At 43.7% G+C, this 25,238-nt stretch overlaps 1 protein-coding gene across 1 annotated transcript in view; it reads left to right on the top strand.

Moving 5' to 3' along the window:
- The first annotated feature begins 6,048 nt into the window (after positions 1 to 6,048).
- CMTM8 (CKLF like MARVEL transmembrane domain containing 8) overlaps positions 6,049 to 25,238 on the top strand; it is a 44,915-nt gene continuing 25,725 nt past the window's right edge. Inside the window, exon 1 of the mRNA XM_006134298.5 lies at positions 6,049 to 6,727. Within this exon, the coding sequence (XP_006134360.1) occupies positions 6,581 to 6,727 (147 nt within the window). The 5' untranslated portion in view covers positions 6,049 to 6,580. The remainder of the gene's footprint in view (positions 6,728 to 25,238) is intronic.

Genomic DNA, 25,238 nt, shown 5'->3' with positions numbered 1-25,238 from the left:
AACAGCTCATTGGGATGGAGACGGACCCCTTCCCCCACTCACTGGCTTGAAAGCCCTTGGTCAGAAGAAGGGAATGACTGTGAAGACAATTTCCCTCCTCCCCGCTAATCTCAGTGCTGTTAGGAGAGAAGAGCTGATTCCCTTCAGGCCCACCTGGTTCTCTAGGAAGGAGTCTCTGACTCTTCTGTGAGCACCATGTCCTGAATCTCATGCCAGGGGCGAGGGGTAGAGGATCTGAGGCTCTCACTGCCAAAACCATCCAGGGGCCTGATATAAAGTTCTAGCTCCTTCTTCTGTCCCTGAAGGAGGAAGGCCCCAACATGGCACCGTCCTGACCAAGGCAGCTCACTTGGGTGCAGGCTAGGACGACAGACTAGAAAATGGATTTCCAGGATCTCTGTTCCAGTTCTCTCCAGCGCTAAGGTACAACTGCCCCCTATCCATCTTGACCATGTTCATCTCCATGATGTGTTGGAAACTATTTGTATCTGGGGACTCTGACCATAGGTTCCCCAGCTCAGCATGCCTGAGGTCAGACAAGTCCATCTCCAAAGCCTGCAAAGAAAGGAACAGTCATGGGTCACAGTGTGGAAATTTGGAAAACTTCTGCTTGTCAAATCATCCTCTGCTTGGCCAGTCAATATCAAGACTCTGGGAAGTGGACAGCTGAGAGGTCTCAGCAGATGTCCCAGACCACCAGCAGAGGGGATCAGCATAGGCATGCGCACGGGGTGTGCCGGGTGTGCCCAGGCACATCCTAATGTCTCGGGCCAGCTAACTCAAGCCATTTTTGCGCCCTGGGCCCAACCTGGCCCGGCAGCACCATGCAGCCCAGCAGCACGGCGTGGCGCCCCTGAGGTGCCTGGGAATGCTGCTGCCCAGCATGGTGCGGTGCCCTTAAGGCGCCCGGGAGTGCCCCCACCCAGCACGGCAGCACCGCGCAGCACCTCTGAGGTGCCCGGGAGCGCCCCCGCCCAGCACGGCCATACGGCGTGGCACCCTTGAGGCACCTGGGAGCGCCCCCGCCTGGCCCGGTAGCACTGCGCGGCGCCTGGCCCTGCAGCATCGCGCGGTGCCCTGAGGGTGCCCCTCCCCAGCCCTGCAGCTTGGGCTGGCTCTGACTCCAGCCCTGCAAGCTGTAAGGCAGAAGATGAAGGTAAAGGGGGGGGGAAATAAGAGGAAGGGGCTTTTGTGGTGGGGGGAGGGTGGAGGAGGAAGAAAGGGGAAGGGGTGGAAGGGGCTTGTACGGGGGGGGAGGGAGAAGAAAGGGGAAGGCACCAAAGGGACAGGGTAGAGGAGACACAAATGCTAGGGGGGAAGTGGAGACAATGAGGAGAAGGGCAGGAGGGGAGGTGTCAGTGGGAGGGGGGACAGGGTGATGCTGGAAGAGGAGAGGGTAAGGGCATTGGGGATTGCAGGGGGAGGTGCTGGGAGAAGGCTTGACAGAAGGGGTAGGCATGAGGAAGGTGGGGTTGGAGCAAGTCATGTGCGAGGGCACAGGGGCATGAGGGTGGTGAGGGGATGGGCATCAGGGAAAAAAGGGCAAAGGGGGCAGGGGCAGTGAGGGAAAGGGGAGGCACTAGGAGGGTGCAGGGCTAAGGGAACGTGCAGGTGCCAAGGGATTCTGGGGGTGAAGCAGAAGGGCAGACACCTGGAGGGGCGGGACCAGCACCAGAAGAGAGAGGCGAGGGAGGTGTTAGATGAAGGGATGAGGAGGGGTAGCTCACATGATCAGAGTGGGGCTACTGGAGGAGTGGGCACAGGGGGGAGAGAAGGGCTGGTGGAGGAGGGGCAGGTCTCAGGAAGGCTGAGGGCAGTGAGAAGGGCAGGAGTCAGGACAGCAGAGGAGGGTGAGGGGTTGGGGAGCAGCAGGTACCAGGGGAGTTGATGGAGCAAGGGGAGGAGACATGGCAGTAGAGGAGAAAGGTAGATATTCATTAATAACTTGGGTGCCACAATGGCACATCCAAACAAGCCACACGAATTCGGTACTGGTGCACAACACAAAATTGATTCTGCTCATGGGATGTCCAGGGGATGCACCTTTGCACTGATTCAACTCTTAGAGGGAACACTCCCCGCCCCACAGCCTCTCCACCCCCGCATTAATGTCACACACATTGGATTAATGCAATTGTAGGATAGTTGCATGGGGGGGCAAGCTAATCCCTATTGGTAGGAGGATGGTGGGAAAAGTCCTTGGGTCAGGGGTCACATAACACTTTTTACTTTTGGTCATGTGCCCATCTTGCCTGGAGAGGGTTACCTCCAGGGGCGTGGTTAACAGGGGTCAGAGGTGTGTCTAACAGGGGTCAGGGGTGTGGCTAATGGGGGGGTCAAAGTGACCTCCTGTCTATCATAGTAGCTAAGTTTTGATTGAAGCAGATATCAAAAAGGCATCTAGTCTTTGTTAGAAGACATCAAGAAATGAAGAATCTGTCACTTGCTTTGGTAGTTTGTTCCAATGGTGAATCATCCTCACTATGAAATATTTGTGCCTCATTTCTCATATGAATTTGTGTGTCTTCACCTCCTAGCCACTGGTCTTGTTCTGCCTTTTTCAGTGACATTAAATGGCCCTTTAATACCTGACATTTTCTTTCTAGGAAGGTACTTAGACACCCTAATGAAGTCAACTCACTGCCTTCCTTTGTAGAAGCGAAACAGATTGGGCTCCTTTCAATAGCTCATAAGAAGGCATTTTTCTTCAGCCCTCAAAACACAGAGCTCTTTGCTGTTCCATCTCCAATTTTTCAACACCTTGTTAAAAATGAGGCCCCTAAATCAGGGTATAATGTCCAATCTCAGTCTCACTGATGCTGTTTCACCTCCCTGCCCTACTTACTCCTCTGCTCATATGTTTAATAATGGCTGTAGCCATATTCTCCACAGCATCGCTGTGGGAGCTAGGGATGTTAAAGACTAGTCAACTATCTGATAAGCAAATGCTTATCAGACAGTTGACAAGTCGACTAGTTGATTCCCCCCCTTGTTGCCTCTATCAGATAGAAGCAGCAAAGGGGCGGAAGAGAGGGGTATTTGAAAGCAGGAGGTCTGCACAGCTAATCCCTGCTCAGCTGTGTGGCGCTGTGTGTGGAGCCCAGAGTTAGCTAATCCTGGGTTCCGCGGCAATGCTGCGCTGGAGCCCGGGATCAGTTGGGGAGTCCCCAGCAGACCCCAGCTCTGCGTAGCATTTCAAAGCAGCAACGCAGCTGAGTCCCCCGCTGACCACAGGCTCCATGCTGTGCTACTGCTTTGAAATGCACAAGAGCCCCCCGCTGCATTTCAAAGCTGGCACCCTCGTGCAACCTGGAATCAGGGGGACTTCCCACTGGCCCCAGGCTGCACACAGAGTTCCGCATTCCCAGGGGCCCAGCCAGGCATGCAGGTTGGAGAGCACTGGTCAGTCATTTCCATTCCCAGGTGAGAGAGATGTAGGGAATGTGCGTGTGCCACCTCTCCCCATGAAAATCTTAAAGTGAACTCTTCAAAAGGACTCAGGGACTGGGGTGCTCCTATTGTTACGGTGCTTGGACAAAGGAAGGAGGTCAGCCTCCAAACCCAAGATCTAGCCTCAGTCCACCACTCTGCCAAACTACCTGCATGAATCATAGAATAATAGGGTTGGAAGAAACCTTAGGAGGTCATTGAGTCCAACCCTCTGCCCAAAGCAGGACCAACCCCAACTAAATCATCCCAGCCAGCACTTTGTCAAGCCAGGACTTAAAAACCTCTAGGAATGGATGACTAATCCCACTGCTTCCATAATGTGCAGTGGGGATGAAACATCCCCATCTCCCAGGTGATTTCAGATACAATATATAGTATTCTTAAGGACAGGAAATGGCTTATCTGCACAGCCATTGGAGCATCCCATCACCACCTCCTTCCCCATTCATTGCATTTGTTCTCTGCCCCACTCTGGTGCCCAACCGCTATGCAGTATTTCTTTCTTAACAGGGGTGGGGTTAGTCATCTTGCTGTTAATTTGAACATCTGTACTGTGTAGCTCTGATTGATTGCCACTGAACTCGCTTGAATACGAATAATTTTACCAGGTGTCCAGTATTCAAGGAATATACTGGATATACTTTATATCATGGTCACTCTTCATTTGGTAGATGCCACCCTAACCCCTCCCCCACATTAAAAAGGAACCCAGCAAAGCCAGTAGAAGGAGGAGGAGCCAAACTCTTGGGCTGTGTCTACACTGGCCGCGAGTTCTTGCACAAGAACACTGATGTTCTAATATATGAAATCAGTGCTTCTTGCGCCAGAACTCTGGTGCTCCCGCTCAGGAATAAGCCCTCTTGCACAACTGTTCTTGCGCAAGAGGCCAGTGTAGACGGGCACCATTAATTTCTTGCGCAAGAAAGCCCTAAGGTTAAAATGTCCATCAGAGCTTTCTTGCGCAAGAGAGCGTCTACACTGGCATTGATGCTCTTGCGCAAAAGCACATCTCTTGCGCAAACGCACATGCCAGTGTAGACGCTCTCTTCTGGAACAGCTTTTGCATAAGAACTCTTCCACAAAAGAGTTCTTGCGCAAGATCATGCCAGTGTAGATGTAGCCTAGGAGCCCAGAGAGGCTCAGATAGCATTCCGATCCTATTTTAAACATCAACCCAGTCTATTGTGCGTGCCTGCATGATCTGCTCTACTCATATGGGTGGATCTTATATTGTGGTCACTAGTCAAAGCTTGGAATAGTGCCACCATCTTTTGCCCCTTGCAATTCTACTCCTCACTAAAAGATAGTATTGAAAAATCAAATCACTGGGCTTAGTAGGGTAGCATCAGTAAACAGCAGAAGGGAAATTTTACGTTTTTTGGAGGGAATTAACATTATTTTTTAAATTTGGGTGTGCAGAGTTAGGAGGGGTTAGACACTTTTGGGAGTGATTAAAATTTAAATGCAGTTGCTATTTATAACCGTTTCCATGACTGGAGAATCCTTGAAAGTGGAAATAAAATACAACATGCTGATTCTTTTTCTGAATAGGACAGTGTACTTAGGAAGCTCTTGATTGACTTGTAATGAGTGTTTACTCATTTATTAATTATTACTATTGGATAACAGGAGACTGGCCAAATACTAGATAGTGGATAGCAGGGAACTGTCTTGTAGAGTCACTCACAAAAATTCGACACTCTCCGCAGGGGGCTGAACAAAGACCCCAACTACCTTACCCATTACAAAGATAGCTTCCCCAGTTATCACCTCTAATACCATTAACTCACAGACATCTCCCCTTCCCCACCTCTAATATCATTAACTCACAGGCATTTACCTTCCTTTCCCCTCCCCCCACATTCCCCCTCCGTTCTGTAATGTGATTTGTCCTTTTCATATGTGTTCATTTTTTTTAATTGTATCCTTTGGTATATATGGTTGAGACTATTTTCTTCCACTATTTGATCTGAGGAAGTGGGTCTGGCCCACGAAAGCTCATCATCTAATAAACCATCTTGTTAGTCTTTAAAGTGCTACATAGTCCTGTATTTTGTTTTATAATGACCTAACATTTCCCAGTAGTGTTTCCACTCTGACATTCACAGCTGGAAAGACGCCGCAGAGGGCGATCGAGACCGCAAACATGTAGTAACTTCGACATAACTTTGCACACCCATCAGAATCTTCTATTTGGCGGAGCCTGGGAGGAGGCTCCTAGAGCGGAGTAGGGAGGCCACGCTGTGCTGTGTCCCCCCCGCGGCGCTGCTGCCGAGGAGCGCGGGAACTGGCCGTGGGGTCAAGCTGTGGGGCTTCCCCCGTTGCTGCTGCTGGTGGGGAGCGGGGGTCGGGGCGCTTGGTGTCGGGGCAGTCGCAGAGCCAGGCCTGCGGGGGAGGGGGCGGATCCTGTGCCGCTGTGTAGAAGCCCGAGATGAATCCCAACGTCGCCCTTCCTGAGTTTTGCAATCTCCCACCAACGCCCCTTTGCCCCCCTCCCTTCTCTTTTGTTGCTAGCAGCCAGCAGCAGCCGCTACGCAGATTAAACGCTTCTCGCCTCCAGAGCGCCCCGGGCACGTGCTTCGGCAGCCGCGTGGCTCCCTGCGGAACCGCGGAGCGGATGCCAACCAGCGTGGGGACCCACCAGGGGCTGGGGCTCACCTGTGCAAATGGGCCTGGCCCCCGGCCGGGGGCGCGCCCCAGCCACGCGACGGAGGGGGCTGCCCGCCAGCGGGGCTATAGAGGGGAGCACACCTGGCCTGCGCCCCGCCGCAACGCGCGCGTTTACACGGGCCGAGGCGCGTTTCCGCGGCACCTGCTCTGCACAAAGCCGGCCGGCTCCCCACACGGCCAGGGCGGGCTCCTAGGGCAGGAGCGGGCGGATTGGCCGCCTCCCCCAAGGTTACGAGCCTTGAAGTGAAGGGCGCGTGGAGCCAGAGGTTGCCCCCCCGTTCCTCGAGTGCGCAGCTCCGCCCCACGCCGCTCGGCAGGGGGCTGCGGCGCGGTGCGCCGGGCAGGGCAGGGGCGGCACAGGCACAGGCACAGAGCCGCGCTCGCGTGCCGCTCGCCAGAGGCTGAGCCCTGAGCGCGCCCCGGGGGGAGCTGCCAGCCCGGGCTCCGGCGGCGGCTGGAGATGGAGCAAGCGCCGGGCTCCCGGACGGTCACCACAACGCGCAGCTCCTTCACCGCCGGCTTCCCGCCGGCCGGCGCCAGCAGCACCCTCGCCTACGACAGGGAGTTCCTGAGAACCGCGCCCGGCGGCCTCATGCTGGCCGAGATCGTGAGTTGCCCGGCCGCTCTCTGCGGCGTCTCTCCCGGGGGTTGCACGCGGGGACCGGCTTCTTTGCCCGCACTGCCCTAGGAACGTTCCCGCGCCGGCCTGGCTGGCGCTGGGGTGGAACCGGTTCCAGGGGTCGGTTAAGTAGCGCGGTCGCCCCGGTTTGCATTGTGAGCTCGGGTGTGGGGTGATCTGGAGTAGCGCCAGTCCGCCCCTTGCACTGTAGTTCAGCCTTACAGCTGGGTCAGTATCTCGTCCCGCAAAGCAGGCTCTGCACAAACCTCCCTCCAGCATGCAGACAGTAGGGTAGCCCCGTGCAGTCTGTCCCAATGATGTGCCTGAGTGGAGCTCTTTCCAGGAGCCCGGCCTATGCTGCCTTTTCACCCCCGACACAAAAATGAGTTTGTTTTTTTTAAAACAACGTTATGTTTTTCTGTTCAAATATGTTAACTTTCAGGTTCAGGGAACTTGGAGATTGAATCATTTTTGCAGACCAATGCAAAAAATAATAGTTTTTAATACAGAAAAGTCAGCTACATCTGTTTTGCTCCGTGTAATGTTAAATATTTATTTATCATCATGCATTGAAGATTTGTGAATGCTGGATCATATTTGCAATTAACTATTTAATTAAAATTGTATTATAATATCCTGTGAGTATTGGACTAAAATGTAACATCACTGTGATGTCAGCATCAGAGCTTATACATCATTTTTTGTCCAGCGTTAATTAAATTTGAATAATCGCCAAAGAGCTTTAATGTCCCTTTAGTACAATGTAAGTGTGAAGGTCTAGCCACACAAATCAGTTGGTGGGGTCTAAATCAAGTAATTGCGAAACAATAACTTTTCTCTCAAGTTATATTACATTTCCCATTTTTAGACTCCATAGGACTGTCAAGAGCTTAGTCCCCAAAATCTACTCTTTAGAATCATAATAGGCAAGATAATTTTGGCTCCACCTAACTTTTATCCCCAATGTATTGATAGCAACAATTGCAATGTTTCCTGTACTGTACTACAATCAAAATTCTTGCAAGGCTAATGGTTTGAGTGCTTGCTAGTTCATTGCTTGTTATATTTTACTTGAAATCTCAATAGTAACAGAGCACACTTGACTTGGGTAACAAAATTAATATAGGTTTAAATGATAAATGCCAAGTTCTTGTCTTGTAAAGACCCATAAAACTTGATGGCATAAACATATATACAGAACAGGGGCTGTGTTCTTTTGTCTGTTTTAATGTTTGTGATATCAACAACTCTTATAGTAGAGCAGTGTTTCTCAAACTGTGCTCTGCGGAGCCTGAGACATCTCCAGGGGCTCCGCGAGGTTGACAAACTGGAAATGTCGATAGGTACAACATATACAATCAGTGGACTGCTGGGGCTCCGCATAAATTTTTACGCATGTGAAGGGCTCCGTAGCCCAAAAAGTTTGAGAACCACTGTAGTAGAGGAAAAACAGTCTTGGCTGATCAGGAGCAATTTTTCAAATATTTTGTTTTACATGTTTATACAGTGCACTGGTAATATTTATGAATTAACTCTCATAACACCCTTATAAGAAACTTACCCCAGGTCTATACTGTGGGGAAAGGTTGGCTTAAGGTACACAATTCCAGCTACATTATCTAAGTAGCTGGAATCAGCAATGTTCTCTCTCTCTCTTTGTCTCTCTCTCTGATCTTTCAAAGTGAGTAAGATTTCCCCTTGGATGCCTGTAACCGATGCGTATGTACATGAGAAATTAGGCCAGTTCTGGCAAGGAACATGCTCTGGCAGTGGCTACATATGAGGTCTCTATCTCCAGCGGTGCTGACACTAGTGGGTGCCAATACAGGCCTGGACACACTCCTTACGTTGGGCTCTCTGATCGTCTTTGTGGAGATGTTGCTTGATTTCAGAGTGTTGGGCACCGTTCTTGATGGTGATCCTTCACCTGCCTCTTCCAGGGTTGGTATCAGTGTCAATGTCGCACTTGACCAAGGTTTTCGTAAGAACGTCCCTGTAGCGCTTCCTCTGCCCACCATGAGACCTCATCCCAGTCTTCAGCAGGACATAGAAAATCTGTTTAGGCAAGTGTGCATTAGGCATCCTGACCACGTGACCAGACCATAGTAGCTTCCTATGGGCAATTATTGCCTCAATACTGCAAGAATCAGCCTTTGTGAGGACACTAATGTTGGTCTGTCTGTCCTTCCACATGACACCCAATAGTCTCCTCAGGTACGTTTGTTGGAATTCTCTAGATCTTTAATGTAATCTATAGGGAGCCAGCCGAAGATTCTTTAGCAATGTGGTAATACCCTCTCCATTATCATCAAAGCAAACCAGTCCGAAGAAACTCCAGGCTTATGTGCAGTGCAGATCCTTAGTGGACCTCTGGCAGTAACAGCTGGAGAGGAATTCTGTTACACGATACTACCTAGTATGAGGAATTAGTAGGAAGTAACTTCTACTACCAACCAAAGTACTTGCATGGGTGAAGCTGTAATAATTAGAGATTGAATGAACAATCCAGAATTCTTAGGCACCTGAAATGTAAACACATTTAAGGTTTTTTAAAATATTGGGATTATTCCAGTATCAATGTTTGGGTAATTTAAAAAAAAAATCAAGTTACTGTTCACTGTATTTGTGTTCAGAAGAAATGCAACACTCCTTCCCATTGCCTTTTAATGTATTGAAACAAGGTTCTCAAGCCCACACTCATGCTTTCTCTGATAAAAGAAGTCTGAATAGGTTAATTGGAATCTCAGTACAATGTGATACACAACCTGTGGAAGTACTGTATGAAGAGTGTCTAGCACAGGTACAATGGCGTGAATTCCATTGGAGACTGAGCTTGTAGTTAAACTTAGCTGTGTGAACGCTCCACCCAGACAGGGCCTTGAGTAGACTTCTGGGTGGCAGCATGCTTCTTAGTCTTTGCTTAAAGTCTGAGAATGGTTTGCATAGTCTTTCTGTATAGAGTCTAGTGACACCTGTTTTTGCCCTGAGCTTAAAGATGGCAATCTGGAAAAGAATTTAAAAAACTATTTTAGTGACACTTTTATCATCTGACTTTTTTAATTTGTACATTTTAAAATTATGTTTGGTATACAAGTTAAGCATGTGCGTAAGTGCTATTCTGCATCAGTCTATGATTGTGGTCATGTCTGCTGAAGGAAGAAATTATGCATCATCCTGAAAAATAGTCACTAAAGACCACTACAGATGAGTTCTGAGCAATGTACCCTCTAATCTCTTCATCCTTGTACCCTTTTATTCCCATCCATGTGCAGAATATCTTTTATGTGCACTGAGGCATGTCCAAATATGCACCACCAGTAGAAACAAAAAAACTAGCTGTGGACACTCTGCTAAACAGCTAGGTGGCATTTGAATCTCCCCTGAGCAATTGCAGAGGCTTACAGGGAACACTGATTCTGAGCTGTAGCTAGTACTGCTGGTTTTTATCTCCACCAATTATGTCAAAGCTACTGAAATAGAAATTCTTCTAGGTTGGTTTATTTGCTTTCTCAATAACTTTAAAAAAGACAAACCACTGAAATAAGGATGATTTTAAAAAATAGAGCTTGCTGTTTAAACGTTAAATAGTGTCCTCAGATTTTGGTCAACCCCATCTTTCTGTCCCCTCCAAAGAAGAAACACCTTGTAACTGGGCATGACTGTTTTTAAATACAGGATCCATATTTTAAAAAACAGCATCAAATCACAAGTCCGCTTCTACTGGTCTTGTTCATCCTACATACCAACCCTGCCTCGCATTCGCACACCTAACTTTCTCCTCTTGAGTTTAGTGGTGCTTTAAACCTTGGCTCACTGGCATTGTTGAGTAAACTAAAATTCAGCTGATCTGGATACAGGCTAAATCCCTCCAGTGATGATAGCTCTCTAGTCCCTTCCCCATAACTCTCTCGTTTGTGGCCAGAAGGACAGACAGGTTCTCCTACAATTCCCTGGGAAAGAATTGTAGAGCAGCTTGGCTTACTAGAGAGTAAAGAACTATGGGATAGCTGCCATGAAGTCATAGCTGACACACAGATTACTACAGCACAGTGAGGGTAAGAATCACTTCAGTGTGGCTTTGTCATCCAGCTACTCAGACTCAAGAGAAACTGTACCTAGTGCTCAAACGCAGATGCTGTGGTGAAGCCAGATCTTAGTAGAAGGTAGTGGCAGACATTCCTTTAGTGCAGGGCTACTCAACTTTGGAAGCTCCAGGGGCCACAATGATATTCGCAGCACATGCTGAGGGCCGTAACTTAAGTGTAGTTGCATATACATGCAAATATATATGCCAATAGCTTCTTTCACACTGATGGGCATGAATACAAAGGTTAAGGCAAGACTACACAACACGCAGGCCCCATTTAAGTCAGTTCTGCTGATATTAATAAGATGCTATATTTACCCAATTTCCACCCATATGACAGCACTTTTAATGAGCAATGACAGTCCATGAATTTAACTACTAAAACACATATCAACAGAAGACCATCATATTGACTACTTTTTTGTTTTGGCTCCTACCTGTGGGCCATGTATTGAGCCCCACGTAAATCCAAACCCCACGACGGGCTGCAAACGGGCCACATGTTGAATGGACCTGCTTTGGTGTAACCCCACCACAAGATGTCATGCTGCATTTTCAAAGAAGCAGGAATAACCACTTACAGAGTTGTCCAGAACAGAAATATCCTCTCAAAAGACAAGAAGGTGGCTTAGACATATTTGTCTGCTCATCAATTTTATGGATCAGTGAAACAATGACTTGGAGGTACCTCCTCAGTATTAAATCAAGCCAACTGTTATGGAACACTTTGCAAGAGTGGAGAATTTTCTGGTTGCTAAGCATATTGTTATACAAATATTTACTTTGAATGATGAGAGTGATTCCTCCAGGTTGTTGCTGCTCAGAAACACGTTGCTGGATACAGTTTTTTTTTTTAATGTGTTAGTGCATTTAGTCTTTACAATGGCTATTTATTTTAAACAAATACAGTACAGCTTAAAGCATGTAGGAGACTGTTATGCTGCTGCAAATTGATGAATGAGTTGGTATTCTTTATATAAGATTTTAATAGTGTGACCAAGATAATTGTTCACTTTTTTCACATGTATATCATGCCCAAACAGTCTTAAGGCTTATGTAGTGCTTATGAAGCTACATCCTGACTCTGAGTTTTTCATTAACAGTTTTTCAGCAAGATTTTGTTTCTAGATTACATTTCTGGGCAAATGATGATTTGGCCCAATTATGTCACTAGGTAATTTTTATCCCTGTCCAAATTTAAGATGTCTGACTCTGGGGTATCATCCAGAAAGATTCCCAGTGAATTATCTTTGATTCTGATGGTGTAGTAGTGAATCTTAGATTCAGTAGGTATCACATGGTTCTCTTGATAAACTGGAGGTTAATCACAGTACTAGAACAAAAAAATCCAGAGCTGTGGGAAAGCATTTATATAACGCTGACCCCTGCAGAATCTCTTCAGTTGACTAGAATTCATCTTTAAAGGTCCACTGTCTTGCCAAATTCTAGCACTGTTCTGGTGAATTAGCTTGTACTAAGAGGGATGAAATAAATAAATAAAATAGTGATAGCTATGGGCATAAATGATTGGGTGAGAGCCTTTACTTGGGCAAGTGTGGAAACAAAAGTTTGAATCCATTTTTTAAAATGTTTTGTTGAGCACAGCATTTCTTCATTCGCCCTATGCTTTGCATATCACACAGATAAATTATCAGAGTTTAAGACAATATCTCCCCACCCCACACTGCTGCCTCTATTAGGCAGCAGTGTGAGGGGGGCAGGCTGGAGCTGATACATGCAGGGACAGGCCGGAGCTGCTGTTGAGGAGAACTGGCTTAAAAACCTGTTCTCTCTCCCCCCCCCCCCCCCCCAGCACCAGCTCTGCAATTCCACCTGTCCCTCCCCCATCCCTGGACTGGGGCAGAGGAGGCTGCTTCGACCCTCCACAGACGGGGATTGCAGCTGCTGGGAACCAGCCTCTGTCTGTGGGGAGTTTGGACCTCCTGTGGGTGGGGGCTGCTGCTGGACCAGCCCTTGTCTGTGGGAGCCCGGGTTGGCTGCAGACAGACTCAGCTTTGCAACAGCCTCCACTGCTCTCTTCCCCAGATGGTGACAGGGGGAACTTGGACCCTCACAGAGAGGGGCTGCTGTGGCCTCTGTATCAGCGCGGTATGGCAGTGGGCTTCCTGGGAGTGGAGCCAGGAGCGCACTAGCTGCGGGCCCCTCCCCCGGGAACTATTGAATAGTCGAGCAATTGATAAGATTTCATGCAGTTACACAAATATGCAATTCCACTCCATCTTACATCCCTAGATATGAATTAGTGGATCAACTGGTTAGTAACTTAAATAATTCACTTGGCAATGCATCCTTCAAGACTCTCTCTCTCTCTCTCTCTCTCTCTCTCTCTCTCTCTTAGTATATATGTGATTCAACAAGTACATTCCCAAGCTATTTAACTGTGTTGGATGTTGCTAGAAAAAAAGTTTAGCTTAGCTAATCCTCAGGGCTTGTTTAGTTAGTTAACTAGGTTTAGAATCTATATAGTACAGAAAGCTGTAGTAAGAAAAATCTAAGTTGTCAGTTACCACTGAGTGTCATTTTCTTATTTTTTTATTACATAATACATGCCCCTTTATTTTGGAACATTATGGCCACAGACCATAATGGTGATACTATAAGTCTTTTTTCCTATTTTTCTTCACCATAACTCAGTTTTTCTAAGGGAACCCTAGTCTATTTTTTGTTGTTGAGAAAACAAAAGTGCTAATGAGTTCAATGGGACTTACTCCAAAACTAAGTGCACTCCGAGTACAGTGAGTCTTAGCTTTTTTTGGTAACTTGATTTATATCAATTTTTTTGTGATTTAAATCATCTTGATTTAAAACAATCCACTCTGCTCAGCACGTTCTTAAAGTTAAGCAAGTGCTTTGCTGAATAGGGATGGAGTTATATATGCTCAAGATGAATCACTTATTACTAAATGTAACGAATTACCTCTGGAGAAGTTGGTAACTTCAGAGTTTCTTTTTTATACACACTAAATGAGAAAATGCATGGCATGATTTCTATGCCCAGTCCCACAGTCCTTAAACAGGCAAAACCCCCATTGAAGTCAGGTTTCAACCCTTACTGCATTTTAGGCTGTTACTCCATCAGCCCACTAACCACCACTTCAGCAACTATGTACATATAATTTCTGTCTTCCTTTGGGATCACATAATTGTTTAAAAAGGCTCTGCTTCCTGAACCGTCTGTAGTTTCCTGCACTAGATCAGTGTATTTCTTTGGAACAAGAGGAATGTGTGAGTAAAATACAAAAGTTTGAAAAGTGGTGTGTGGAATGTGCCCCAAGCACAAACAGAACACCTCCCATCAATCCCACTATTGTTTCTAACAGAACTTGAATGAATGGAGACACTTCACAAAAGTTCAGGAATGTGAGAAATTCCCAGTAACATTTAAGGTAGAATTTGTCTCAAATGTTGTTACTTTGTTATGAGAACTGTATTTAAAAACATAAATTCAGTCATTGGATGGGAGGTGAGTCTAATAAAAATTCCTATGCCTCTTAGTGTTCATTTTGAGATTATTCTTGTTGTTTCTTATTTTAGAGATGAACGATGAAATCACTGCAGTAAGCTTTGAATGCTTTAATTCTAATTAAAATATGGAATTGGAGATGGGGACTTTTGTAGTCCATTCAGAAGGCCAAAAGAAGGCTCTATGGTGCAGACTGGGCAGATGGACTCCAGTTCATTTCTGGAGTGCTGATACCAGTGTGGTGCTCTGCTAGGGAACAATTAATGCATATAGCCCTCCCTGGCTCCCAGCAGTTCCTGTGTAGTAGGTCCTGTCCCCTGCACCTCTGGTTCAGTGCAGTGGCTGGGTGTATGAGAGAATGACATCAGAGGCTATTTTAGAGTGCTGCTCTTCTGATGTGAAAGCTTTTCCAATGGAGTTGGGTTTTTTAAATTTCACTGAAACTAGACTGCTAGTGAAGAGACAGGTGTTATTGGTAGAATTACAACACAAATATACAGATACCTTACACTGCTGTTACGTAAATATAGGGCTAAGACAATAGTACAAAGTCCTGGACTTCCTTTTCTATTGGTCCAGCTTCTTCCATGCCCCTCTCTCTCTCCTTTTCATCATCTCCTGCTCTGTCTTCCTTTCTCTTTTATCACTGTAAATGTTTCCTTCTTCACCTATCAAAATTAAAAAATGAAGTCTGTTAATAAAAGTTCCTTGCACATCTATAGGGGCATATGAATGAATTAACATTATACAGAGCTGCCAAAGAACTGCCATGCTCCTGGCAAGGTGAGGTGGCTCTGGGCACCCAAAAGCGGTAGAGCTGGTCATCCCCAGCCAGTCCTTCAGCACTTCCCAGCTTGTGCCACTGGGGGCTCTGGCAGTGATTTTTAAAGGGCCCAGGGCCTTTTAAATTGGTAAGCCCCAGGGCAACTACCTCATTCCTCTCCTGCACCCTGCCCCTCCCTGCCCCCTTCCCCGTCCACGGTCCTGATCTCACAGCACTTTGTGAAGTATAGAAGCATCATTACTCTACCTCATCTGGGGAAACCAAGGCACAGATAAGTTAAATGGTTTGCTTTAGGCCACATACAACTCTGGCAAAGCAGTGAATGCAAACCACATTCTATGTTGAACGTCCCTTCCTGCACTGTGAGAGTGGGAAGGAGTTCTCCATTTCGCTCCTGAAGTCATAATCTGCACATATTGCTCACATGCAAGGGTAGCAAAAGGTTGAGTAGTAAGCTGCGCATGCAAGAACTCTTGCTACTGGCATAATAAGGGACCCTTCTTAAAGATTAGAGTTTCAAAACAAACACAGATTCTTCACAGGAACTCAGACCTCCATAACTGAAAAGCTGCTACTCATTATCCTGACCTGTCACTTGGCATGTTTTTCCCTGCAGGTGAGCATGCATTCTCATTCAACACTGGGAGTAACCCAGTTATAAATCTAGTTATCAGGATTGTGGATTTTTTTTCTTTTAGCTTTATCCAAAAGTATAAGAAAAACAAGGTACAGTGTTACAATGTGATTCTTCCACACTCGTTCCTATTCTAATTCCAATAAAGCATTTGAAACTGCCTCTGAAGGAGCACCAAGCCCTCTTTGTAAGGTCAAACAACAAATAAATTTTATAACCTATCATGTATTCTAAAGAACAGCACTGTTCAGTAAGGGTAGAAGCCAACTCCTGTTGGAGTCATTGGCCCTGATTCTTTTATTGCTTAACAGAGTGACACAGGTGTAAGACTGATGCAGTTTCAGGAGAGCGACTCTTGGTTTATATAGATAGAGTGATGGGAGAATGAGGTCATTGCTTTCAACAGGAGTTGGATCAGGCCCTACGAGTGAAAGGAACTAAGATATAATAAACTTGGTATGATTAAAACTAACAAAATGCCATCGTGGGAACTAGGGATGTTAAAATGTGTTTAAGTAACTGTGTTTAAGACTAACACGGCTGCATCTCCATCACTATTAAATTTCAGCGGTTACACAGTACACATGGGGTGGCAGTTAGCTCCCCTTGCGCACCAGCTCCCAGGAGCCTGTGCGTATTGGGAGCCTGCATGTAACTGTGAAGAATTAACTATGTACACGTTTGCACTGTCGCATCCCTAGTGGGGACTAGACTAAAAAACTGTTTACACATCCCGAATACAATATATGTATTGAAAAATCCTATAGAACTATTGGGAGTGAAATGTGTATTTGGGATGAATAGCATCTACAAGTATAACTGAGGCTGTTTGTGTTTCAGCTGATGACTTGACATGCTCTGCTTAAAAAGACCCTTATCAAGGACCTCAGCTTCACACCAAATGTCTGAACACAGGACTTACCTTGTTAGTCAACATCCCTTTCCATGACTGCTTTGTCCAGACCAGGATTTCTGCAGCCCAGAATCTGTATATATGTTTGTTTAGTCATGAGGCTAGACAGCCAGAGAATAGAGGATGTGGTGGTGGTGGTGTGTTTGTATGCATGTATTGTACAAACATTTCAATAATGAATCCCTTTTAGATTTCTTTACTGTGAGTGATGTTCCCAAGACTGCAGTGCTGCAAAAAGTAAACTGCAGACTCTGAGCTGTGTGTCATGCTGCAAAGTATTTGTGACTTAAGTATGGGCAAGATAGTGGAGAATGGACAGGGCAAAATGTTGCTTCCAGAAATGAAGGAGCTGGTTAAATCTCCTGATACTGTTTGATCGGTCTTGGATTTCTGAATTACTGTCTCAGACTAGTGAGAGCTTCTGTAGCATAGTTGCTAGCAAGGGTCAGGAGAGGTGAGGGTGAATCTACGCTTGGATGCCCATGACCACGGCTGTAGAAACAGAACATAAAAACAAATGCACTATTGTCTTCAATATGCTTGATATTCAGCTGCTAAAAGACATCAGTATTTTTTGTTTCAAATATTTTACTGAATACAATATATTTTAGTTCTGTTGTTGGTTGAATGTTCGAAGGTCATGTAACCATTTCACTACAAGTAACAATCACTGCATCAAGATCGTATATATTCTAATCTACATGCATCTATTTATAAAGAACATTTTTAAAGTTGCAAGGTCAAGGATTCAAAAGTTAAGAGATGCCAAAATTAAGGGTTATTTGTACAACCTTTATTCAGTATCCTTGTATGTATGTTATGATGCAATATTCATTTATATGATCACATACAATTTTTTTTCCACAAAATCCTCTGTTGTTGTTTCCAGTCCTACACTTCTGTGATTCTAAGTCTTGATGTATTTGGCAGGTCGGATAAGCTCATTTTGTAAAATCTGCCACTAACTGGGAGTGAAGTCAGCCAGGGACTGTGGTTTTGTTACAAAGGCTCCTTCCTTCCTTATCTCCAAGCTCCTAAAATAATCAAACTGTGGTGAGGTTATACTATTAAAGAACTTCTGTTTGGCAAATAAGTCCTTAGCCATCTTGATCACCATCAGGTTCTTTATAAATGGAATTCCAAACATATTGTGTGATTCTGGTGTATAGTGCATTCACTAGGTGCAGGTGTAGAATAGTGGTTATCTATCATTACAGAAGCAAGAGAGTCTGGTATTTTAAAATGTTGGGTTTTGAATGACAAATGTCAATCTTTTTATGTCAGTGAACAAACTGACCACTAAGGATGGTTAAAATGTGGTTATCCTGCTAATCGTATAGTCAATACAATTTGTATTGACGATACAATTAGTCAATAGGATTGCTCTGCAGTGCTGTAGTGGAGGTAGCTCCTGGAGCCAGCTCAAGCAGGGACTGAGTAATTCTGGCTCATGCTGGCTCCGGGAGATGCCTGCGTTGCGGCTTTGCATTTTAAGCCGGCTCCTCCCGGAACCGGCTCCTGTTCTCCCCTCCCGCTCCCCCCCCATTGCCTCTGTGAACATGCCACAGGGAGCACAGGGCCAGCGGGGACTCAAGTAGCCCCCTGTTTGTGTCGGTTCCCACTGTGGCGGCTTCAGCCCATGGGGCTTTTGTACATTTCAAAGGCTGGAGCCACCACAGTGGGAACTGGTGTGAGCTTCAGTCCCTGCTCACAACGTTTCACTGCTGCACCCCTGTCCCTCCTCCCACCCCCAGAGATGGTGCTGGAGGGAGCTGGCTTTTAAGCTCCAGCTCCTACACCCCTCCTCCTTTGTGACTCTAATAGAGGCAGCAAGGGCAGGGGGGTGGGTGGTAAGTGACTAGTCAAGTCACTACTCAACTATCAATAAGCTTACGTTCATCAAATAGTCGACTAGTCGCTTACATCCCTACCAGTTGACCTTCAAGAAAAATACCTCCTCTTCTCTATGGGATTGTATTGGAAATAGATTATGGTACAAATAAGCACATAATAGATTCTCCACATTTTCCTCTCAGGAACAGGTTATCAGGCTACACAATGTATTTTTGTTGCCACTGTTCTGATACATTGATTTTTTTTTGTGGTTGTTTTTGTTTGCATTGATAGGGTTTGATTCAAGAAGGTGATGGCTAGGAAGAGATTAAAGTCATCCTTTGATTTAAAAGACCCAGTTTAATTTATGCACGTGAAGACAATTAAGAATGTTGTTCAAGTTTTGCTGACTGATGCTTGATAAGTTAATGTACAAAGCCAGAATGTGACTATAGACAACTGAAACAGTGAATTTGATTGTGTAAAACTAGTATTAAACATGCTACATGAATGTATGAACATCCATAATTGAGTCATAAGATAGGAATAATAAAACAGCTTTTTAAGTCCTATTGGTAACTCATCTATGTTAATACAAGGCAGAAGGTATCCAATATATTTTTTTGTTAAATTAATCATTCCTGATAATTTCTCTCCCTCTATGATATGCTAAAGCTGGGCAGCAATCTGTTGTTAACACATAGCTTTGTGCATCTGGGCTATACCAGTCAATTCATTTAGACAACTCAGGTGCACGCAGGTAAATACATACATAAATTTCTGCAGGATTCAGGGCCTTATTCTTAATAGAGATATTATGCTTATGCCCAGTTACTCTTCAGTAGTTAAAGTAGTTTTACCAGGAGGAAACTTTATTCATCATACTTTGATTTTTTTCCACTTTTAAAAAAATGTTGTTTCAAAGAATCATTAAGTCTCTACATACGAAAATAATCTATCCAGACTTCATTTAGAATGTTCTATATAATGTTTTAATAAGCTCTTTAGAGATTTCTTTCCAGAATTTGGTAATCATAAAACATTACCAGACAGGTCTTTTGTACAGTATGTCTGGTCAGGCAGACACATTGGTCTGCCTTTTCATGCAGTAACAGAGACCTTTCTGGCAAATATTTGCCTTGGGAAAGCAGGGCAAGAGAATCTGTTAAAGGTGAAGCGTATTTTAAAAAAAGCCTCCCATCAGACTGAGTTAAATTCAGTAGAGCGCACAAATATTAAATGAAACAGAATTCTTTGAGCTTGGTTACATTTATTTTTCACGTTCTTATCAATCTAGATAATGGAATGTCAAGCTCTGAGTTGATCTGACTAGATAAATAACTTTCATTTTAAAGGTTAGAAACCTGCATTTTCCATTGATTTAGGGGGATGTTGTCAACTTTAATGTAGATGCCCAGAAGCAATGTTTTACAAATCCTTATTTAAATGGAAAGTAAGATCAGCATGAGAGAGAATACTCCTTTAACATGGTGTTTTGGTGTTTTTCTTTATTATAACATTATTCAAATGGTGCATACAAACAAGATGACCAAATAACTAAAGATAGTGTCTAGATCAGTTATTGAAAACAATCCCATTCTAATAAATTATATGTGCATTGCATTCATTACAAAGATATTATAACAGATCAGATCTTGATTCTCATGATATCCATATAAATCTCCCTTTTTTTTTTTTTTTAAAGTGGGACCAAGATTTGTCCCCAATCTGTATACAAAATTTAAAAAATGCACTTTGAGAGAAGAACATGAAAGAGTAGTTGTTTAGTGATCGGTATTCGTCTTGTTTGTCTGGCTTTTATGAATCAACAGTTTCTTCCCAATACAATCCTCCCCAACGGTTGTTTCGAATGTGTTTGCCCTATACATTTGGTAGGAGAGATCATAAATGGTGAGGAAATGTTTTCGATGGTTGGAATGAATGTTGCATGTTTTTGGGTGTGACCAACTACACACAAATAATATCATAACTCAAAATGAGTTTAGAAAAATATAGTTTGTAAGCAGAACACACTTGATATGGCAGTGGTTCATAGTCTCAGTGTCAAACCCTGTAACTACCATTTTTATATTCAGAGCTAAACTTACTCCTAATGGAATTCTGTGCCAAAAAATTCTACAGAAAATATGCAGAATTTTAAAATATTGTATTTGTCAAAGTAACACAATATAATCGTGTAATAATACGGACCAAAAAGCTTCAGGAAATTTTATTTTGGACAAATGGATTTCTTACTCAAAGTTCTGTATTTGTGTATTATTTCATTTAAATTACAATACAGAAGCATATTTCCTGCACCCCTCAGACGCAGTAACGGAGGAACTGAGAGGAGAGGAGTCTGGGTGTGAACCTGGAAGGCTGCTGGGTATGCGTGGGGGGGGGGGGAAATGAAATAGAGGGGGGAATGGGAAAAGGTAATTGAAGAACTGGGGAGCCTCCCCCAGGTAAACTTTGGCCCTTAATTTCTTCCATTCAGTCAGGCACGTGTGGCTCCTCCCCCACCCACCCCCATTTAACCCCTGGTGCAGTGTTGTCACTCCATTAGCTCTTGAGCCCCTGCCTCAGTCTGCCGCCCACTAGTCCTTCTGTACCCCATTGTGACCCACCCCAGCAGAAGCAAAATGCAGGACTATGTAGCACCCCAGAAGCTCTGTCTATTCCCTCCCACCCCTTCCTGTATCCCATACCCCCTAACCTGGTTCTGTCTTGGGCACCGTACTGTGATGAACGCTTCTGGATGCTTGCTATTACTGCTGGTTGGTCACTGCTGTCCTGGTGCCACAGCAACCTCTAGTGTGTGAAAGGGGAAACTGCAGCACTTCTTGGGCAGAAAGTATTTTCTGTGCAGGGAAAAAAAATCTGCGCTGGACAGGAATTCTGCACATGCTCAGTGATGCAGAATTCCCTTAGGCATATAAACTGCACTTCAGGGAAATTTTAGTAATGTGAATTAACCTCAGATAACATTTTTATTGTTTGGTATTAATAATAGATTACAAGAAACAAACATAAGCTACCTGTAATAATATTCTTGAGTTAAAATGTATAACAATACTGGTTAGACATCTAATGGATGTGATTGTCTCCTTTCCATTGAGTGGAAACACCAGAATTCAAGAGTGAACACTGAATGAGTCTGAAGTAGTTGAAATATTCAAACGGGGGGTGAGAGGGACTTATAATACCAATTACTAATATAATTGTTTAACTTTTATTTCAAGAAAGAAAATAAATAACATTCTTTGTGTCAAATCCTGAGATGTGTTGAGAGCCTACAGGGGTTCTGTGAAGTGAAAGGATTCTGCAAGAAAATTCCATTACAATAACATTTTATGATTTAAAAAAAATTAAGCATTTATGAATTTTATTAAAAACAATTTTCATTTGTGTTTGCCATGATAAATGTCTCTGTAATGCCAGCTTAGCCAGAGAGTGGGATGATGATGTCACTACTCAGTGCTGCGTGTCTAGTCGGTCAGTGGTGTGATCGCCTGTTATATAGCACTGTAAATCCCCGTACTCACTGTTAGGGAGCATGGATCATGTGGGTGACTGAATAGGAATATGCTAGCGCCGCGTCGGACAAAGTCGAAACTTCAGCTGTCAAACCAGTTGCTTGGATGGGTGTGCGCAGGCAGTGCTCTCACGAATACTTTACTTCAGTATAGTCATATGATTTCTTGAATTTAAAAATTTAACTGTGAATTTGTCGAGAAAAACCATGCTTTGCATTGAAAACTGCCAATATAATGCATATTGGCTTTAAGCTTTATTTTTTGTACACATTAAATGTGATTTTTGTTTTTAAATATGTGCAATTAAACTGAATGTTGATCTCATGACCTTGTTTAGCATTTGTTTATTATTATCCTTATTTGTGGTGTACTCTTTCAGCTCCATATATAAGGGTGTGTCTAGACACAGGGTTTTGTCGACAAAAGTGGACTTTTGTCGACAAAACTATACCTGCATCCACGCTACCGCTGAGTTCTGTTGACATAACCTCTGAGTTCTGTCAATGCTGGTAAACCTCATTTCACGAGGCATAATGCCTTCTGTCGACAGAAAGCGTTATTGCATGTGAACCGTCCTTGCGTCTACACTGCCATGTCGACAAAGCAGCTTGCTTTGTCGACAGAACTGAATGTAGTATAGACGCTCTTTGTCGACAGAAGCTTTGTCGACAGTATCTGTTGACAAAACCCTGTAGTCTAGACGTACCCTAAGACTGTTAGGGGTTCCACAAAATTCTTTTGAGTTTAAAAGGGTTCCGTGGCCAAATAAAATTGGGAAAATTGGTCTAATGTAAGCTCCTATTTTAGTCAAAACTTGAGGTGAATGAGAGGGAAAAGGTTTGAGAGAGGAGACTTTGAAAAATGAGGTGTAATTAACTTTTAGAATACTATTTAATAGCACTGTGAGTTTGTAGGTGCTATACACAGGAAAAGAAGTTTCTGCCCCAGTCTAAATAAGGCTAAGTTCTAACGCTGGTTAATCCATATGTGAAAAATGTTTATCTCTATTATTAATATCATAGGGCTACTTCAGACAAGACTGTATACTTATTTTAGGAGTTATTTACTAATACTATGGATTTTTTTGGTGCGTTAGACTATCAAATAAAACAAAAATACTATTACTCCTATTTTACAAATGACAAACCAAGGTTTGGACAAATTAGGTGATTTGATTAAGGTCATGCATGAAGTCTGTGACAGATTTTGGTATAGAATCCATGTTTTGTGAGGCTAGTTCTATTTCTGTGCTTCACTCCCTTTGAAAGTGAAAGGTCGATTTAGAGCTGGTCAAAAATCAAAACTTGACTGATTTTCAACCATTAATGAGTTTCTGTAAAACTTTTTGAATTACTGAGTGTTTTTTCAATGACTGAACTCTTTATTTTAATTTTTCAAAATTCTGATGAAACGAGGGAAGAGACTAATGAAATTTTCTCTCTCTCTCATCTGTACATACATGAATAAAAATATTGCCAGTTCCAGTCCATTTGTATCTAGTTAGCTGCTCTAGCCAGGGTTGCCTGGGATATAAAGTAATCTACTATCTAGTTCTTAGGCCAGGTCTACACTAGGAAACTATTTCGAAATAACTAAATTTGACTTAACTCCCAATTTTACAAAATTGAAATAGCTTGTCTCCAGTATGGGGAAGCCTCAGAATTAGTCTGAGGCAAGCTCTGTTAATGTGGATGCAGTACCTCTACTTAGAGCCCCAGGAAGCACTGGGGAATAATTAGTTCTAATTACTCTGGAGATTAGTTATTTCAAAATAGCAGCACTGGAACGTGCACACTAATGCACTATTTTGAAATTAGTGTTCCCCAAGGAAAGCAGGAGTACAGATTTCAAAATAACGGGCTCGGTAGTGTGGACGCTCTGCTTATTATTTCAACCTAAGAGGGATTATTTTGAAATAACTGCCTGGCTTTGACCAGGGCTAGAGGATAATTTCAAATTAAAATACATAACTCCAGTTATGTTAATTGCATAGCTGGAGTTGACATACCTTAATTCGAACTTTGGTGTCATCCCACTGTGCTCCCATCGACTTCCCTTACTCCTTGCGAAGAGTAAGAGTACTGGCATCAACGAGGGTGCCCTCGTTCAGCTTTCCTACCCTTCCTACGTTGTCATTTAATAACTCATAACATTTTCCTTCATGAAAACTATCTTTACAGGTGGTGACAAATAATTTTTCAGTGATGTATTTTTATGGCATGTGAATTGCAGCATGTAAGTGGTAGTAGTAAAGATTTATAATCCTGAGCTGGAAGCATCAAGAGCAAGGTGTCACGTTTGAGTGGAAGCATTTAATGCTTGTCCTAATCTCATCCTCATGGGGTGGTATAATAAATCCATAAATATTTAGAAAATGCTCAGATATTTCAGTTTTAAGGGCATATGAAAGTGCCTAAATAGGAAGGACTAGACTCGTATCTGGACTCACTTTCCCATTTGTTCTCTTCCTTATATCTAAAGCTAGTTTATTTTTACAAGGGGAAATATATTTGAGGGGTTCCCTTCCTCCCCCCCCCTTTTTTTTTTGGAAGGGTGGAGGGAGTCAGTCCCATGATTTCCTTTTGCTCAGACAGCAAGTCTATCTAGAGATCAGGATAGAGAGATAAATGATCTGGAAATGAAAAGATCTTTGACATTTTAAAAAGCAAATTAACAAATTATTTATTCTAAGTAAATCATGTTTTAAAGTCAGAATACGATAGGTTTAGGATTAGCATTTATGCGCTTTAATTTTTCATTGTTATATGTAGCTTTTAGAGGTAGAAAGAATAGTTATTCCCATAAAATATTTGTAAAGTTTTTGCTATATTAAGAACATTTGAGATGCATGAAACAATACTGATATCCGCTAAATATAGGCATCTCTATTTACATGGCCTAACAGGAAGGTGAAGATTTAAAAATAACAAAGAGTCAGTGACTTTATTAAGAAAGCAGCTGTATACAGTATTGTTCTCTTCAAGAAAATTTTAGATATTGTTTAAACAAAGTTAATTGCATAAATAAAGCCCAGGCCTTCAGTCACAAACAACCATTGTCAGGAATTCTTTTAAAAAGATTTCCTATTAATGTGTATATACACTTAACAGCAAAACTATGACAGAGAGAGAGAGATCCAAAATAGCTTATTGCTGGGAGAATATAGTAGGGGAGAGGGAAAGGTTTGAATGGGGGAGAGAGGAAGTATTATTGCTTTTGTTTCTCAAT

Source organism: Pelodiscus sinensis, chromosome 2 (assembly GCF_052426305.1).
Source record: "Pelodiscus sinensis isolate ZL-2025 chromosome 2, ASM5242630v1, whole genome shotgun sequence".
Lineage (NCBI taxonomy): Eukaryota > Metazoa > Chordata > Testudines > Trionychidae > Pelodiscus > Pelodiscus sinensis.
This window is presented reverse-complemented; position numbering and strand designations above follow the sequence as displayed.